Source organism: Puntigrus tetrazona, chromosome 5 (genome assembly GCF_018831695.1).
Source record: "Puntigrus tetrazona isolate hp1 chromosome 5, ASM1883169v1, whole genome shotgun sequence".
In the NCBI taxonomy this organism is placed as follows: Eukaryota; Metazoa; Chordata; class Actinopteri; order Cypriniformes; family Cyprinidae; genus Puntigrus; species Puntigrus tetrazona.
In genome coordinates this window covers 7,418,477-7,437,446 of record NC_056703.1, presented here as the reverse complement: position 1 = coordinate 7,437,446, position 18,970 = coordinate 7,418,477, and the positions used below count along the sequence as shown (strand labels likewise).

Here is an 18,970-nt window from a genome sequence, read left to right as displayed (position 1 = left end):
ATGTGGAAAGCACCTTTCACTGCCAGAAACTGCCCCAGTGGCTCCTCCAACTTCACCACCCTTGACAGCGGCACAGCCAGGGAGTTACGGTGATCGCCCCAGTGGAGCGGTCAGTTGGGATGCAGCTGTGTCCCAATGCCGCTTCCGCTTAGTGCGGTGATCCTGTGCCCCTCCCGGCCTGCAGGTACTGGTCGGCTCTGAACGGCAGTGCCTTGTGCGGCCTGTGGACAAGCTGCGTCTGCAGTACACGCTTTGGCGTTGTTGCAGGTTCATCAGGCCAAGGCACTGAAGGATCTGCACAGGGGTGGTCATGACCGGAAGTTCTGAAAGAACTCTGTATCGTGATGGACCTCGCGCCACGAGCCACGAAGGTCACAACGCGGTCTCTGGGTTGTGCGATGGCCACTACGGTGGTCCAGAAACGCCATCTGTGGCTGTGTCTGGTCGATGCATGCGAGGTAGACAAGACATGTTCCTTGAATGCCCCCATGTCCCAGACTGGCCACTTCGGCGACGCAGTGGAGAACTTTGCCCAGCAGTTCTCCGCTGCCCAGAAGCAGACTGAGGTAAGAAACATCCTGCCTCGGCGTGCAGCTGCTGCCTTCACCCAGCCGCCGACGGCCCACCTCAGCCAGCTCGTCGCCGAGGGTGCCCCTGCTGCCGCCACCGCTCCCGTGCAGCCAATGCAGCAGCCCCATCTAGGCAGCACCGTGGAGCTGGCAGCAGGGCAGCCACCCAGCCTGTCCAGGCTCCTGCCAAACCTGGAGGAAAGCGTAGGTGCAAGAGGCCCTCAGATCCGGGGATGGAGGGAGCTGCTCTGCCGGGCAGAGAATGTTGCCGCTTCCTAAAACCTCGACAAGGGCGGTTTCCTCTGTCTCTGGGTCCCCAGGGAGAGCGAGGAGTGGAGCGGGCCAGTTCCGCGCCACTCGCGCTCTCCTTGGGCTAATATGCAGCAGTGGGAAGACTGGGAGGACGAACCAACGGCCTACCCGCCTCACTTCTGCGGGGATGCAGGTAAGAGTTGCACACACTCAGACCCCGCTTCGGACCGGCCACGAGACGCCCGAGCCGGGTCCCTGCACTCCCCCTCGCTGCCCCATCGCCTGCACGTTGGCGGTTCTGCTCGAGCCGCTAGTTCGGTCTCTGGATGCCTGGTTGTATCTTCCCAGGCTATCCCGGTGGCTCCTGCGAACCCTTCGACTTCGGCTATATGATTCAGTTCATCCGGCGTCCCCCCAAGTTCAGTGGGATCCGCTATACGTCAGTGAACAATGCGCGTGCCCCTGTCTTGTGGGCGGAGATTGCTGTCCTTCTAGTGAAGGCACGATAAAGCCGCTTCCTCCAGCCGATATGAGGTCGGGGCTTACAGCCCATACTTCATAGTGCCCAAGAAAGGCGGTGGGTTATGACCAATCTTGGATCTGTGAGTCCTGAATCGAGCACTCCCGTTCAGGATGTTGACACAGAAACGCCTATTCAGTGCGTCCGTCCCCAGGATTGGTTGCAGCGATCGACCTGAAGGACACGTACTTTCATGTGTCGATTCTTCCGTGCCACAGGCCATTCCTGAGGTTCGCGTTCGAAGGTCGAGCATGTCAGTACAAGTCCTACCCTTCGGCTCTCCCTGTCGCCACGCGCCTTCATGCAAGTCGCGGAAGCAGCCCTTGCTCCACTGAGAGAGTAAGGCGTTCGCATTCTCAACCAACTGGATGACTGTCTCAGTCCCGGCCCAGTTGTGCGAACACAGGGATCTGGTGCTACAGCACCTCAGCCAGTTGGGGTTTCAGGTCAACCAGGAGAAGAGCAAACTCTGTCCAACGCAGAGGATCTCTTTTCTTGGGATGGAGCTGGATTCGATCGATCAGATGACACACCTCACAGAGGAGCGTGCCAATTCGGTGTTGAACTGCTTCAATATGTTCAAGAGCAGGACGGCGGTCCCACTGAAATATTTTCAGAGGCTCCTGGGGCATATGGCAGCCGCGCCACAGTGATGCCGCTGGGACTAATCCATATGAGACCGCTTCAACATTGGCTACACGATCGAGTCCCGAGGTGGGCGTGGCAAAGTGGCACTCACCGGGTTCAAATAACACCGCCTGCCGCCAAACCTTCACCCCGTGGTCAGACCTCTCGCCTTCGGGCCGGAGTGCCCTGGAGAAGGTCTCCAGGTATGCTGTGGTTTCACGGATGCCTCCACCACCGGCTGAGGGGCCACGCACAACGGGCATGCAGTGTCAGGGGTTTGGGACGGGCCCTCAACTGCAATGGCACATCAACTGCCTAAAGTTGCTGGCAGTACATCTCGCCCTAGGCAGTCTCGAGAACTGCCTTCGAGGCCAGCATGTACTAGTCCGCACAGACAACATACTGACCGCTGCGCACATCAACCAACAAGGTGGTCTACGCTCCCGTCGATGTCGCAACTAGCCCACCACCTCCTCCTCCTATGGAGTCGGAAGTTCTGAGGTCGCGCCGCCATTCACATTCCAGGAGTGTGCAACCAGGCAGCCGACGAGCTGTCGCGAAGCTGCACTACCCGGAGAATGGAGACTCCATCCCCGGGCGGTTCAGCTGATTGGGAACGCTTCCGAGCCACTCGGGTAGACCTGTTTGCCTCTCCAGAGACTTCCCATTGCCCACTGGCACACAGCTGGCTGCGGGGCCTTGCAAGTATGTATTTCCCCAGTGAGCCTTCTTGCACAGACACTGTGCAAGGTCAGGGAGGACAAGGAGCAGGTCTTGCTAGTAGCACCCTACTGGTGAAGACTTGGTTCCCAGAACTTGTGCTCCTTGCGACAGCCCTCCTTGGCCGATCCTCTGAGGAAGGATCTTCTGACTCAGAGACGGGCACACCTTTGGCACCCGCGCCCAGACCTCTGGAAACTCCATGTCTGGTCCCTGGATGGGATGCGGAGGCTCTAGGTGACCTACCTCAAGGGGTAGTCGACACCATTTCTTCGGCTAGAGTGCCGTCCACGAGACAGGCCTATGCCTTGAAGTAGAGCCTGTTCGTCGAGTGGTGTTCTTCTCTCAGGTGAAGACCCCCGGAATTGCCCTATCAGTCGTGCTTATCTTCTTGCAGCAAGGGTTGGAGCGAAGGCTGTCTCCCTCCACCCTTAAAGTCTACGTGGCTGCAATCGCTGCAAATCATGACCCCATAGATGGGAGGTCTGTGGGTAAGCATGGCCGGATTATCAGGTTCCTGAGGGAAGCCAGGAGGTTGAATCCTCCACGGCTCCCAACAGTACCCTCTTGGGACCTGTCTGTAGTGCTGACAGCACTGCAGTAGGCTCCGTTGAACCCCTGCCAGCAGTTGTGCTAAAGTTCTTTTATCAAGATGATGAAGACATTGCTCCTGCTCGCATTGGCCTCCATCAAGAGGGTAGGGGACCTGCAGGCTTTTTCGGTCGACGATTCGTGCCTACAGTTTGGGCTCGCGGATTCCCAGGTACCACTGAGGCCACGGCCCGGACACAAAGCTTCAGGACCTCAGTCCAGCTCTCGTTTGTCACAGAGGCCGGCAGAAGGGGAGTGCCGCCTCCAAGCAGAGGATGGCTCACTGGATAGTGGACGCCATTACCCTAGCCTACCAAGCACAGGGTATGCCCTGCCCCCCCCTCAGGTTGTGGGCACACTCAGCAAGTGTTGCATCGTCCTGGGCGGTGGCTCGTGGCACCTCGCTGACAGATTGTAGAGCTGCGGGCTGGGCGACCCCCAACACGATTGCTAGATTCTATAGCCTACGTGTGGAACCGGTATCCTCCTGTGTTCTCATCTCAAACGGGTAGAAGCACTGAGAGGCCCGGTTTCGGGTCGGCTTGTTAACCGCTCCAGAGCGTCCATACAGTAGACCCTGTCGAGCTCCTCCATTCCCCTCGGCAGCCAGATGTTGCGGAGCATCGGCGCCAGGCCCTCTCGATGAATCCGTGAGAACCGGTGAGGGCTGGGAGCCATGTAAAGTACCCCAAGAGGACTTTATGTGTGTATTTCCACGGCATAGCCTTAGAGCCCCGTGTTTCCCCGGCAGACCTTCTGCCCGTCTAAGAGGGTTCAATCACCTCCAATTTTCCATATGCAAACTGAAATACTGTCCATATGCGTATTCGCTCCGAGACCTCCCACGGGAAGGCTGGACTTCCGCGACGCCCCTGTTCACTAGAACGTGGGACGTTTCCCAGTGTTCCAGTCTTACGAATGGGTAGTGTTACAAAAGTAGCTGGCTTCTTGTGGTTGAGCCCCGGCCTACGCCGATAGACTGAGGGGGCTTGTGGGCTCCCACAGGACACTGGAAGAGGCAGCGCCCATGGCGTTTTGGTAGGGATCCCATTCGTCGGTCATCCGACGTGACTCGGAGTGACCGACTGAAAGGGAACGTCTCGGTTACGTATGTAACCCTCGCCCTGAAGAAGGGAACGGAGACGTCACGTCCCGTCGCCACGGTGCTGCACCTCTGCTGAAGGGGCCGGGTCACTAGCTCGGCTCCTCAGCGAAAACCTGAATATGCGCTGCACCCGCTGCTTATTTATACACGCGCTGTGATCAGCGGCAGCTGGATGCGATTAGCGCATGCCAATCTTCAATTGGCTTGTTTAGATACACTCGAAGTAGATTGGTCTCTCGAAGCGAGATCCCAATTCGTCGGTCATCCGACGTGACGTCTCCGTTCCCTTCTTCAGGGAACGAGGGTTACATACGTAACCGAGACGTTCTCTAAAGAAGTTCTAGAATTTAAAAATAACATGCATTTGAAACATACATTGAAAATGGATAAGTCCCTTTTGACATAGGAACAACAAATGCTTATTTCCAGACCTTAGGAATTGTATTAGTTAATAATGAAAAATTAGTTGTTAAATAGCGATGCATAATATGATCAGAATCTGGCAATTTATTCACATCTAATTCTTTTAAATAATATCAAATATAAGCATAAATTTAAAGAAAAACAAACTCTCGTTCATAAATTATGTTATCACATTATTAGTCATTGAAATAAAGACCATGATGCAATAAAGTGACTGTTTGTATGGTCAGACAATTATGGAAATCACGGACGCAATGTCCTCCCGACTAAAGAAGAGAGAGACCTGATCAGTTCAAAAGCATAAGTTTATACGGTATGGGCAGCTTGCATGTTTTGGAAGGAACTATGAATGCTGAAAGATATAAAATGGGTTTGGAGCAACATATGCTCTCTTCCGGACGACGTGTATTTCAAGAGGACAGTGCAAAATCACGTACTGCAGCTATTAGAACAGCATGGCTTTGGTGCTGAATTGGCCCGCAGTCCAGATCTTTCACCTATAGAGAATATTCAATGCACAATTAAACAAAAAACATAATTGAACTTTAGCAGCTAGAAGACTATATCAGGCAAAAACGGGACCAAATTCCAAAACCAAAACCAAAACCTTATAAATCACCTTGATGCCTAGATGTTTTCAAACTGTTTAAAAAAAAAGAGATGCTACACCATGGTCAACGTGCACCCATCCCAACTATTCTGACACCTGTAGCATGCATTAAATTTGAAATGAGCTTATTTTGTGCATATATTTTTTTTCAGTTTAAACATTTATAATGTTTTCTATGTTCTATTGTGAAAACATATTGGCTCATGTGATTTGAAATTCTTTTAGTTTCCATTTTATTCAAATAAAAAAAAAAATGTCTCAACAATTCAGGTTGCAAAACTATTAAGCATTTGCTTTTTATCTGTAATTTTAGTAGGGTCTATCATTATACAAGGGGGTCCTCTGTAATTTATATTTACATTTAGTAATTTAGTTAGGGCTAGACAATATGGCATAAAAAAAGTGTACAAAAAAATTTAATGTACAATTTGATGTACAAGTTTGCAGGCTTGCATTTCGGTGGCTTTGCTTAAACTTTGGAACTCAGTGGAATTTCTTTGCATTCAGCTTGCTTTTAAGATTTCCCACACTGGCATATGTATGAATAAATTAAACAAAAGATGTTTAATGTTTTCTTTTACCTAATCAATGTGAGGCGAATTAGGACCACTCTGGGCTTAATGCAACTGCAGATAACTTTGAATGTACATTATATTAACTGTTGCTGTTTGTTTAAATTTGAGAAAACAATGCAATTACATTGGTCCTGAAAGCATTCCCTGTACATTCTTGTGAGTCAGTTCTTTCTTATCCAGCTGAATGTGTTTGCAAAGCATCTGAATCAGTATGAATTTGTTCAGACAGCTTACTTACTGAATCATCTGAAGTGGTTCCCCTGGTCATAATATTCTGTAGACTGTGCATGTATTAAAATCAACTAATAAAACATACTATTTTCTTATCCATGATTTAGACAACCATGTCACTGCCACAAGCATGTCTATGTCTATGCTTTTTGTACAACAGTCAGTGGAACTGTTGGAATTCCATCTTTAAAAGTAAACGTTCAAAAGCTGGCACATCTTTGCAACCTAAATTGGGTGCATATCAGTACCTAAAAATAATAAAAGCGTACCTTTTAAAAAGGTACCACCCCAGTGACCTCGTATGCAACGTTACCATTTTATGTGAAATAGATACAACCACAAGATTGAAATATGAGTTGGAGCAGCATCTGCCTGACTTCGCCCATGCACACCCGCGGATGATTTTAACTGTGAGATATATTGACGCCACCTAGTGTATGGCAAAGCCACCTTTTAGATAAATAAATGCTAATAAAAAAATCGAAAGTGTGTTGTTTTCGTGGCATGCACGCGGAAAGCAGAGCGCGAAATAAGCCTGATGGAGCGCTGAATCTTTCAACAAGACTCGATCTGAATTAGTCAAAATCCTTCTCCGAATGCCATAGCGTAACTAGCATCGTGCCTACAAACATCCACGCAAATAAAACAATAACAAAAAAATGGAGTGAGTTGAAAAATGTAAGTATTTGTGCAGCAGTTAGGATACAATGTAGATGTTGCGGTCAGTGTCCCGTCTCACTTCTCTGAACATCACAGAACTCTGAATCCTTTAGAGAAGTAATGTTCATGTCGACGCAAGCGCACTTAATAAAGCTGTATCGGTGCGAAATGGACATGCAAGGTTACTGATGACATTTTTAGCATATCTTAGCAAATGTGCAATACATCTATTAGGACAATAGTACTGTTTACAGGCGACTGAGCGAGCCAGTTAACAATGTTCACCATAAATGCATAGAGGAAAGTGACGGCAAACATGAGTGATTAATACAGTAAGCATAGGGTTAGAGTCAGTTCCTTTAGGTATGGCCATCACACCGCATAAAGCATCAGCTTGCGTGTTACACAAATAGAAATAAACAAATATGCAATATATGGTGTTGAGCTTGTCATAATTTAAAAAAATATAGTAAAAATAGGGGAATTGTGTACATTTGTGCTATATATTTCTTCGTTATAGCAATTTAAATGAAAACCGTTGATATGCCCTAGATACATTTAGTATATTTTTGTGTACACAACCTATATAAGTTTATGTATAAATGCCAACAATAACCTGCTAGTAATCATAATAATAAAAGTAATAATGTTCTGCTTATGTTTAGGCATTCATTTTAAGGTCTATATTTTATTTTATTATATATTTTTTCTTTCTTTCTTTCTACTAAGGCTGTTATGTTTTTTTATATACTGTGGATAGACAACTTCTATATACAGTAATTAAAACTGTAATGCCCGTCCATATTTAGTGCCTGCTTAGTGTGCAAGTTCTACTCAATATAAGTGTAGGGGAGAGCATGATCAGTCCTATAGGAGACTAGAGGAGCTGGTGGTAAGTTGATTTGCAGTTTATATCAGCACACACTGAATTTAATTAAATTCATTATTAATTAGTTATAAATTTAATTTCAAACCTAAAGTAGAAGCAGAACACCTGTTCTTCTTTATTTGTTTGTAATACAGCAGCATTAATTTAAATGATCTGTTATTAATAAAATCGATCACTTAATTTTAAATGTTAATAAACTGTCTTGCAGGGCTGAAGAAATTTCATCTGGTCTCAGGGAAAGGGAAGGTATGTTGGTTTCTCTTACATTGCTTATATTGATCAGTTTGTTTGTGAATAGACCATTACACCATATGAGGGTTTTTTTTATATCTGTTTTATACCATTTAAAATAAAAACCTGCTTTTATGGAGGTATGGAATGAACATCTTTTTATATTTATATCATATCAGCATTTCAATTATCATTGCCATAAGACTAGTGTGATACATTTTAACATTTGTAAACGCAGCATAAAATGTCTTTAAATCTTGTGTTTAGTGCTATATCATTATAATAATTAAAACAATGCAGTTTCATGTCAAATTACCAGTAAGCCGCCACCATGAGTACGGACGCGGAGATGGCCGTTTATGGCAAGGCTGCCATTTACTTGCGTAAGCCTGAGAAGGAGAGAATCGAGGCTCAGAACAAACCTTTTGATGCCAAGTCTGCCTGCTATGTGGTTGACGATAAAGAGCTGTACGTCAAGGGAACAATCAAGAGCAAAGACGGTGGCAAAGTCACTGTTACTGTGCTTGACACTAAAGAGGTAATTTTTCCACATTTCCGCTGGATGTTCTGTACATATATTTATTACATATTTAATTTTATTTCTGCTATATTTAATGGACCAAATTTATAGGACAGAGTTGCTAAGGAGGAAGACGTCCACCCAATGAATCCTCCCAAGTTCGACAAGATTGAGGACATGGCCATGATGACCCATCTCAATGAACCCTCTGTGCTTTATAACCTCAAAGAGCGTTATGCCGCATGGATGATCTACGTAAGTCCTGAAGCAAAGTAAAGCAGCGTTTAAGTTCATTTGTCAGTGTTGTTGCAGTCTGATCGCTTCTCTGCTCATTTCAGACCTACTCTGGGCTGTTCTGTGCCACTGTGAACCCCTACAAGTGGCTCCCAGTGTATGACCCAGAAGTGGTGGCTGCCTACAGAGGCAAAAAGCGTATGGAGGCCCCCCCCCACATCTTCTCTGTCTCTGACAACGCCTATCAGTTCATGCTGACTGGTAAGACTTCACATCAGTTAATTATATAAATTTATTTAAATGTTGCTGTATATAAAAGAAAGATTTACCAGAAATTGTACACGTTGCAATCAACAGATAGAGAGAACCAGTCTGTCCTGATTACGTAAGTATTTTCATTTCATTGACAGATGTATGTATAAGTTAGATATATGGTATATATATATATATATATATATATATATATATATATATATATATATATATATATATATATATATATGGAGATATATATAAAATAGAATATAAATTTACTGCATATTTCTGTTATCTGAAAAGTGTATATATTTTATCAATGTTTGTCTTCTCATCTTTAATAAACCAGTGGAGAATCCGGTGCTGGAAAGACTGTGAACACAAAACGTGTCATCCAGTACTTTGCCACAGTTGCAGTTCAAGGCAGTGAGAAGAAGAAGGAACAGGTTCCTGGTAAAATGCAGGTATGAGACTGTAACAATTTATGTATACTTAAATAATGATGATGATAATAATAATAATATTAATAAAACACCCTTCAACCAACACAGGGGTCTCTTGAGGATCAGATCATTGCTGCCAACCCTCTGCTTGAGGCTTATGGTAATGCCAAGACTGTGAGAAATGACAACTCCTCTCGTTTTGTAAGTTCACCTCTTTTTAGTCACAGTACAGTTTGTAGGTTGCGTTTTGTTTTTTTCTATTCAAAGATTTCTAAAAAAAACTATTATCATCACTCATTTGTTGTCTTATCTTGTTTAAAACAGGGTAAATTCATCAGAATTCACTTCGGTACATCCGGAAAACTGGCTAGTGCTGATATTGAGACATGTAGGTTCACATTATTGAATCAAATTATGCATCCTTACATTTGACTGTCACTCTTCAGGTGATTGTGACTCAAGTACATTTTATCAACAGATCTGCTGGAGAAGTCTAGGGTGACATTCCAGCTTCCAGATGAGAGAGGCTACCACATCTTCTACCAGATGATGACCAACCACAAGCCTGAGCTGATTGGTAGATGAACATATTATATTCTGTTTTTTGATGCCAGATGACATTGTAAATGTAAACTCAGACAATACCAGATAATACTGTTTCATAAATGTTCTGTGTATTTTACAGAAATGACACTCATCACCACCAACCCCTACGACTTCCCCATGTGCAGTCAGGGTCAGATCACAGTGGCTAGCATTGATGATAAAGAGGAGCTGGTCGCTACTGATGTGAGTCATTGCTGTTTGGTTAATACCATATTTAATAAAAATATGGCTGATCATACAACTCATTCTTCTCTATAATTTCCAGACTGCTATTGACATTCTGGGCTTCACTGGTGAGGAGAAGATGGGCATCTACAAGTTCACTGGAGCTGTGCTTCATCATGGTAACATGAAGTTCAAGCAGAAGCAGCGTGAGGAGCAGGCTGAGCCTGATGGCACAGAGGGTGAGACTAAATAAATGCTTTGATTTGAGAGATCCATGTTTCTATTTAATTATTTATTTTTTTGCAACTTTAAATTTGCAGAGGCTGACAAAATTTCCTACCTTCTGGGTCTGAACTCTGCTGATATGCTGAAGGCTTTATGTTACCCCAGAGTCAAGGTCGGAAATGAGTTTGTGACCAAAGGTCAGACCGTGCCACAGGTATGTGTACAAATATATGTACTAACATATTTCAAACATGTCCTTCTGTTCAGCCTGAACATTATGATTAAATTTGACTAATTATAGCAAATCAGGAAGGTTTTTAATAAAATTCCTCTCTTTTATTACAGGTGTACAACTCTGTTAGTGCCTTGTCCAAATCTATCTATGAGAGGATGTTCTTGTGGATGGTTATTCGTATCAACCAGATGTTGGACACAAAACAGCAGAGAAATTTCTTCATTGGTGTGCTGGATATTGCTGGCTTTGAGATCTTTGACGTAAGAATTATCTCTCTTTATGGAAAATTCAGTCACATTCAGCAGTCAGTAAATGGTCCTGTTTCTTTCTCCAGTACAACAGCATGGAGCAGCTGTGCATCAACTTCACTAATGAGAAACTGCAACAGTTTTTCAACCACCACATGTTTGTGCTGGAACAAGAGGAGTACAAAAAGGAGGGCATTGTTTGGGAGTTCATTGACTTCGGCATGGACTTGGCTGCTTGCATTGAGCTTATTGAGAAGGTTTTTACTGCTTTATGAACTTTCTAATGTCTATTGTCAAAAGTATATATTTTATTATTAAACAACATTCTATTCTAAACAGCCCATGGGTATCTTCTCCATCCTTGAAGAGGAGTGCATGTTCCCCAAAGCTACAGACACTTCCTTCAAGAACAAGCTGTATGATCAGCATCTTGGCAAGTGCAATGCTTTCCAGAAACCAAAGCCTGCCAAAGGCAAGGCTGAGGCCCACTTCTCCCTGGTTCACTATGCTGGAACTGTGGACTACAACATTACTGGCTGGTTGGACAAGAACAAGGATCCACTGAATGAGTCTGTTGTACAGCTTTACCAGAAGTCTTCTGTCAAACTGCTGGCTACTCTCTACCCACCTGTTGTTGAGGGTAATGAAAACCGAATTGTTTTAATTAACCAAAAATGCATTCAATTTCGCACTTTCTTCTAGTTATTACATTATGGGTCTTCCATTGTTTCTTCATCTGAACAGAGACTGGTGGAAAGAAGGGAGGCAAAAAGAAGGGTGGTTCCATGCAGACTGTGTCTTCTCAGTTTAGAGTATGTCTTTGTTATGAATATGAATAATGATACAACTAAAAGCAGTGATTGTGTTTCAGCTTGCTTGACTCTAAGTCAAAGAAAAAATATCTATAAACAACTGAGAGAATATGACTAAGAAAGCTTTAACAATTCATGATTAAACAGGAGAACTTGGGCAAACTCATGACCAACTTGAGGAGCACTCACCCTCACTTTGTGCGTTGTCTGATTCCCAATGAGTCCAAGACTCCAGGTAAACTTATAGGCTTACAGGTATTTTGACATTAATAATATTTTAAAGGTAATATATATATATATATATATATATATATATATATATATATATATATATATATATATATATATATATATATATATATATATATATATATATAATAATCTAAACTGTTCTTTATAGGTCTGATGGAGAACTTCCTGGTTATCCACCAGCTGAGGTGTAACGGTGTGCTGGAGGGCATCAGAATCTGCAGAAAGGGCTTCCCCAGCAGAATCCTCTATGGTGACTTCAAGCAGAGGTAACAGGGACAACATGAAAACACTGTTTACTGTATGAGGCTCTTAATTAGACAATGTGAACTATTTTGATTGATCTTCAACAGATACAAGGTGCTAAATGCCAGTGTAATCCCTGAGGGACAGTTTATTGATAACAAGAAGGCTGCTGAGAAACTCCTGGGATCCATTGATGTTGATCACGACCAGTACAGATTTGGACACACAAAGGTTTATATTTTGCTTGAGATTCAAAACATTTAGTGATCATGATTTGTTTTTATGCTAATTCAGTTTGAATCAATATCTTTTGATTTGTTGTGAATTTAGGTGTTCTTCAAAGCTGGTCTTCTGGGTACTCTGGAGGAGATGCGTGATGAGAAACTGGCTGCTCTGGTCACAATGACTCAAGCTGCCTGCCGTGGTTTCCTGATGAGAAGGGAGTTTGTGAAGATGATGGAGAGGAGGTCAGGAATGTCATGAATAAAGATATTCTCAAAAATACCTGTATGATTGGTAAATGATGATAATAGCATTTAATAATGAATTCTTATTAAATGTATTCTTAGGGAGTCCATTTACACCATCCAATACAACATCCGCTCATTCATGAATGTCAAACACTGGCCATGGATGAAGGTTTACTACAAGATTAAGCCTCTGCTGAAGAGTGCTGAGACTGAGAAGGAGCTGGCAACAATGAAGGAGGACTTTGTAAAATGCAAAGAAGATCTTGCTAAGGCTGAAGCCAAGAAAAAGGAGCTTGAAGAAAAGATGGTGGCACTGCTGCAAGAGAAAAATGATCTGCAACTGCAAGTGGCTTCTGTAAGTTTACCTAAGTGAAGTAACTGAATTTGGGCTCCATTTAAATTATCAAAGCAGTTTCCAGTGATTATATCTATTTTTCTAACAGGAAGCTGAGAATCTCTCAGATGCTGAGGAGAGGTGTGAGGGTCTGATCAAGAGCAAAATCCAGCTTGAAGCTAAACTCAAAGAGACAACTGAGAGACTGGAAGATGAGGAAGAAATCAATGCTGAACTGACAGCCAAGAAGAGGAAACTGGAGGATGAGTGCTCTGAGCTGAAGAAAGACATTGATGACCTGGAGCTCACCTTGGCTAAAGTGGAAAAGGAGAAACACGCCACCGAGAATAAGGTTAGAGATAAAGTGGATTTTAGATAGGTTTTCTGTTTTACACAATGAAATAGAATATGAAATAAACAAAAAAAATCTGACAGGTCAAGAACTTGACTGAGGAAATGGCGGCTCAGGATGAGAGCATTGCCAAGCTGACAAAGGAGAAGAAAGCTCTCCAAGAGGCACATCAGCAGACCCTGGATGATCTCCAGGCCGAGGAGGACAAAGTCAACACTCTCACCAAAGCCAAGACAAAGCTTGAACAGCAAGTTGATGATGTGAGTTAATAATTTAACATTAAATCATATATTTTTTTTGTTTGTTTTTCTTTATTCTTCTTTTGAACATTTTACAAATCACTGTCCCGTAGCTTGAGGGTTCCCTTGAGCAAGAAAAGAAGCTCCGCATGGATCTTGAGAGAGCAAAGAGAAAGCTTGAAGGAGACCTGAAATTAGCCCAGGAGTCCATCATGGACCTGGAGAATGACAAGCAACAATCTGAGGAGAAGATTAAAAAGTAATTGAAACATGAAATCTTTTAATGAAAACATTTTTTGTTGTTTTATTGTTTTACAAAGTACTTATCTTTGAAAACCCACAGAAAAGACTTTGAAACAAGTCAGCTGCTAAGCAAGATTGAAGATGAACAATCTCTGGGAGCTCAACTCCAGAAGAAGATCAAGGAGCTTCAGGTATGATTTTAAGAGACTTATTTTAAACATCAAAATTATTTTGATCAAATCCAGATCACTAAAAATTCTGATTAACTACTTGCCACTGTAGGCTCGCATTGAGGAACTGGAGGAAGAGATTGAGGCTGAGCGTGCTGCTCGTGCCAAGGTTGAGAAGCAGAGAGCTGATCTCTCCAGGGAACTCGAAGAGATCAGTGAGAGGCTTGAGGAGGCTGGAGGAGCCACTGCTGCTCAGATCGAGATGAATAAGAAGCGTGAAGCTGAATTCCAGAAGCTGCGTCGTGATCTTGAAGAGTCCACCCTCCAGCATGAAGCTACCGCTGCTGCCCTCCGTAAGAAGCAGGCAGACAGTGTGGCCGAGCTGGGAGAGCAGATCGACAACCTCCAGCGTGTCAAGCAGAAGCTTGAGAAAGAGAAGAGTGAATACAAAATGGAGATCGATGATCTTTCCAGCAACATGGAGGCTGTTGCCAAAGCAAAGGTTGAGAATTGTTATGCGTAAAGAATATAAAACAAGATATATGAAAGAAAGCTTTTCAAACATCTAATGACTTCTGTATTTGCAGGGAAATCTTGAGAAGATGTGCCGCACACTTGAGGACCAACTTAGTGAAATAAAGTCTAAGAATGACGAGAACCTTCGCCAGATAAATGACCTCAGTGCTCAAAGAGCAAGGCTTCAAACTGAAAATGGTAACCAAAAACAATCACAAAGAAAATAAAAGTACTTCAGTAGTAATTGAGTATGGTGTATTAACATTATTCAGCACTGAATATTTCACAAAGTCTCATTAGAGGAAGCACACATATATACAATTTACTTTCATATAGTTTTTTCATATTAACTGTTGGAGACGTAACACAATCTAACAGTGAATCATTCTTAACAGGTGAGTTTGGCCGTCAGCTGGAGGAGAAGGAGGCTCTGGTTTCTCAGCTCACCAGAGGCAAACAAGCTTTCACTCAGCAAATTGAGGAGCTTAAGAGGCAGATTGAAGAGGAGGTTAAGGTAATGGCATATTCAAGACAAACAAATCATTTCCACTTACAATGCAACAAAGCTAATATTATCTTACTTTGTGTCCTAGGCTAAGAACGCACTGGCTCATGCTGTGCAATCAGCCCGTCATGACTGCGACCTGCTCCGTGAGCAGTTTGAGGAAGAGCAGGAGGCAAAGGCTGAGCTGCAGAGGGGAATGTCAAAGGCCAACAGTGAAGTTGCTCAGTGGAGAAGCAAATATGAAACTGATGCCATCCAGCGCACTGAAGAACTTGAAGAGGCCAAGTATGAAGATCACAAGAGCTGATTAATATGTGTTCATATGCAAAAAGACTTGTGTCTCATTTTAACTTATGTTAAAAACTGATGTTCATAATTGTATCGCAGGAAGAAGTTGGCTCAGCGTCTCCAAGAGGCAGAGGAACAAATTGAGGCTGTGAACTCCAAATGTGCCTCTCTGGAGAAGACCAAACAGAGACTCCAGGGTGAGGTGGAGGACCTCATGATTGATGTGGAAAGAGCCAATGCTTTGGCTGCCAACCTTGACAAGAAGCAGAGGAACTTTGACAAGGTAAAACGTTTTACTTATTATATAATAATCCCTTATGAATTGTTGCTGAAATTTTTATAAATTTTATAAATAAATTTGGTCTTAAAATATGTTCATCAAAGGTCCTGGCAGAATGGAAGCAGAAATATGAGGAAGGTCAGGCAGAGCTGGAAGGTGCCCAGAAAGAGGCTCGTTCACTCAGCACTGAGCTGTTCAAGATGAAGAACTCTTATGAGGAGACTCTGGATCAGCTGGAGACCCTCAAGAGAGAGAACAAGAATCTACAGCGTAAGAATGAAATCAGTAAACATGTATATATTAATCAATGCCAATAATGATACAGATTATATTTTTCCTTTCTACAGAGGAGATTTCAGATCTGACTGAGCAGTTGGGTGAGACTGGTAAGAGCATTCATGAGCTGGAAAAGGCCAAGAAGACAGTAGAGACTGAGAAGTCTGAGATTCAGACCGCCTTGGAGGAGGCTGAAGTGAGTACCTGGAGATTAATATGTAATTCTTGCTAGAATATAATAATTGTAATGTGTTTTTAATGCATATTTTCAATCTTTTCATAGGGCACCCTGGAGCATGAGGAGTCCAAGATTCTCCGTGTCCAGCTTGAGCTTAACCAGGTCAAGAGTGAGATTGACAGAAAGCTATCGGAGAAGGATGAGGAGATGGAGCAGATCAAGAGGAACAGCCAAAGAGTCATTGAATCCATGCAGAGCACTCTGGACTCTGAGGTCAGGAGCAGGAACGATGCCCTGAGAATCAAGAAGAAGATGGAGGGAGACCTCAATGAGATGGAGATTCAGCTGAGCCACGCCAATCGCCAGGCTTCTGAGGCCCAAAAACAGCTCAGGAATGTTCAGGGACAACTCAAGGTATATTATTTCTCTTTGGTTTATGGGTAGATTATTACATATAGGTTTGATTATACAAATATATTAAAGGCCAACAGAAATCTTATTGCAATGCTGTTCTTACGTTTAGGATGCCCAACTGCACCTTGATGATGCTGTTAGAGGACAGGAAGACATGAAGGAGCAGGTGGCAATGGTGGAGCGCAGAAACACTCTGATGCAAGCTGAGATTGAGGAGCTGAGAGCTGCTCTGGAGCAGACAGAGAGAGGCCGCAAAGTGGCTGAACAAGAGCTGGTGGATGCCAGTGAGCGTGTTGGGCTGCTGCACTCTCAGGTAACGGCATATGAACAGCATATGAACACGACTTTTACAATGAAATTAAGGCAATTGAGAACTTCATTGAAATTGTTCATGCTATTTCTTTCCATGTTGCAGAACACAAGTCTCATAAACACCAAGAAGAAGCTTGAGTCTGACCTTGTTCAGGTCCAGAGTGAGGTTGACGACACTGTACAGGAAGCCAGGAATGCAGAGGAGAAGGCCAAGAAGGCCATCACTGATGTGAGAAACAGTAGCTGCCTAATGATTCACAAAGATTTTTGTACTTAAAAATGTAGTACTAATATCTATCTATATTACTGCAAAAGGCTGCAATGATGGCAGAAGAGCTCAAAAAGGAGCAGGACACCAGCGCTCACCTTGAGAGGATGAAGAAGAATCTGGAGGTGACAGTGAAGGACCTGCAGCATCGCCTGGATGAGGCTGAGAATCTGGCCATGAAGGGAGGAAAGAAACAACTCCAGAAGTTGGAGAGCAGGGTAAATGTTTTCAAAGGATATTTTAAAGGCAATAACTGTTCAGTTGTTCTCTCGTCTGAAATCTTTTATGTGCTATCAAAGGTTCGTGAGCTTGAGACTGAAGTTGAAGCAGAACAGAGACGTGGAGCTGATGCTGTTAAGGGTGTCCGCAAATATGAGAGAAGAGTGAAAGAGCTGTCTTACCAGGTATGAACATAACCAACAATATCCATAGGTTTAATCCATTCAAATTGATGAAATCATTTTATTGTTTGCAGACTGAGGAGGATAAGAAGAACGTCAACAGACTCCAGGATCTGGTTGATAAACTGCAGCTAAAGGTCAAAGGCTACAAGAGGCAGGCTGAGGAGGCGGTATGTTAAATTTATTTGAACATTTTGACATATTGATTATTAATGAATTAGTAATTTATGAACTGGGCTCATATCGCTGATATTTCACAGCTTAGTTAACAAACATAGTAAAAACTTTTACTGTTTAGGAGGAGCAAGCCAATAGTCATCTGTCCAAGCTGAGGAAGGTGCAGCATGAGCTGGAGGAGGCTGAGGAGCGTGCTGACATTGCTGAGTCTCAGGTCAACAAGCTCAGAGCCAAGAGCCGTGACTCTGGAAAGGTCAGTTGCATAATTTGACTTTAGTAAAGTAAATGCTTTCTTTCTGAGAAAGACACACTATTCAGCTTATGCTTAAAAATTTAATTTATTTACTTCTCTTTTGTATATTCTTTTTTTTTGTCTCAGGCCAAAGAAGAGTGAATCTCTAATATCTGAAGGGAGCCTCTACTGAAGTCATATAATATGATTGTTCTGTAGGTTTACTTTTAATAATACTTTTCAAATAAATCTGTGCTCATTGGACAGTTGCTTTGGTGTGATCTTTAAATGATTTTAAATAAGGAAATTTCTAATTAAATAGTAATTAACAAACTCACACTTGGATGGTCATGGGCAGCCAGTTGGTTAATTAATGGAATTTAAATGTTGGAGTGTAAATTCTGCCATGACAGATACAGCTCTTTAAAAATGGAATGGTTGATTACCTTGAAGGCTATAATAGTGGACTATTCTGCACTAGACCATCAAAGGCTTCAGCATGTTAGTTGATTAAAAATGGAACTTATGCTAATTTGTATGAAAGTTTCAGGAATAAAATGGAACAAATGTGTAATACATTGATCTAAGTGCCATGGTGTTGTGTAGAATGAAGACACGACAAGGAAAAATTACAACAGTCGTTTAATAAGCCACAGAGAAGTAAATCCAAGAAGTATAACACACACACACACACAATGCAGAACAACCTAAATACCAGACAAAACACATAACTGAAAGCAACTTATAAAGGGGAGATAATGAATGAAAGACACACACCTGAACATAATGACAATCAACATGAGACAGAAACATGGGGAATGAAAAAGAACAGCCCAGGGGCATGAAAGTTTGCTCCCCTCCCGGAATGCACAACCTCACGCTGTAGAATGGGAGAGAAAGAAAGAGATGGAGCATGTGTGGTTCAAATAAAGGGAGGAGGCAGGAGGGACTTTGAGTAGGAGGAAACCAGTAGGACCAAGATCACAGCCATAGCAGTGGCCCACGATGGAGCTGATGGCGGGGGAAACAGCTGGAGGAGGAACCCAACACGAAAATGGGGGGCTGATGGATTAG

At 43.2% G+C, this 18,970-nt stretch overlaps 1 protein-coding gene across 1 annotated transcript; it reads left to right on the top strand.

Annotated features, from left to right (window-relative positions):
- The first annotated feature begins 7,980 nt into the window (after positions 1-7,980).
- Positions 7,981-18,160, top strand: LOC122345653 (myosin heavy chain, fast skeletal muscle-like). The gene is made up of 40 exons (XM_043239975.1): positions 7,981-8,018; positions 8,323-8,541; positions 8,635-8,778; positions 8,862-9,018; positions 9,115-9,142; positions 9,362-9,476; positions 9,564-9,656; positions 9,780-9,843; positions 9,934-10,032; positions 10,141-10,244; positions 10,327-10,465; positions 10,547-10,665; positions 10,797-10,946; positions 11,021-11,191; positions 11,274-11,574; positions 11,679-11,746; positions 11,894-11,981; positions 12,147-12,264; positions 12,349-12,472; positions 12,572-12,708; positions 12,811-13,066; positions 13,155-13,397; positions 13,481-13,657; positions 13,750-13,895; positions 13,980-14,070; positions 14,162-14,551; positions 14,637-14,763; positions 14,961-15,079; positions 15,159-15,355; positions 15,458-15,641; positions 15,743-15,908; positions 15,986-16,110; positions 16,198-16,506; positions 16,616-16,819; positions 16,922-17,047; positions 17,134-17,304; positions 17,386-17,490; positions 17,562-17,657; positions 17,786-17,917; positions 18,044-18,160. The coding sequence occupies exons 2-40, from the start codon at positions 8,335-8,337 to the stop codon at positions 18,056-18,058; spliced, it is 5,805 nt and encodes a 1,934-aa protein (XP_043095910.1). The 5' UTR covers positions 7,981-8,018; positions 8,323-8,334; the 3' UTR covers positions 18,059-18,160.
- Positions 18,161-18,970: the final 810 nt, after the last annotated feature.

Excerpts from the sequence above, each read along its gene's own strand:
- LOC122345653 (XM_043239975.1), top strand. The coding sequence starts at position 8,335 with ATGAGTACGGACGCGGAGATGGCCGTTTATGGCAAGGCTGCCATTTAC. Across the intron at positions 12,709-12,810 it reads GTGAAGATGATGGAGAGGAG|GGAGTCCATTTACACCATCC; the intron begins GTCAGGAATGTC and ends ATGTATTCTTAG. Across the intron at positions 17,305-17,385 it reads TCCAGAAGTTGGAGAGCAGG|GTTCGTGAGCTTGAGACTGA; the intron begins GTAAATGTTTTC and ends GTGCTATCAAAG.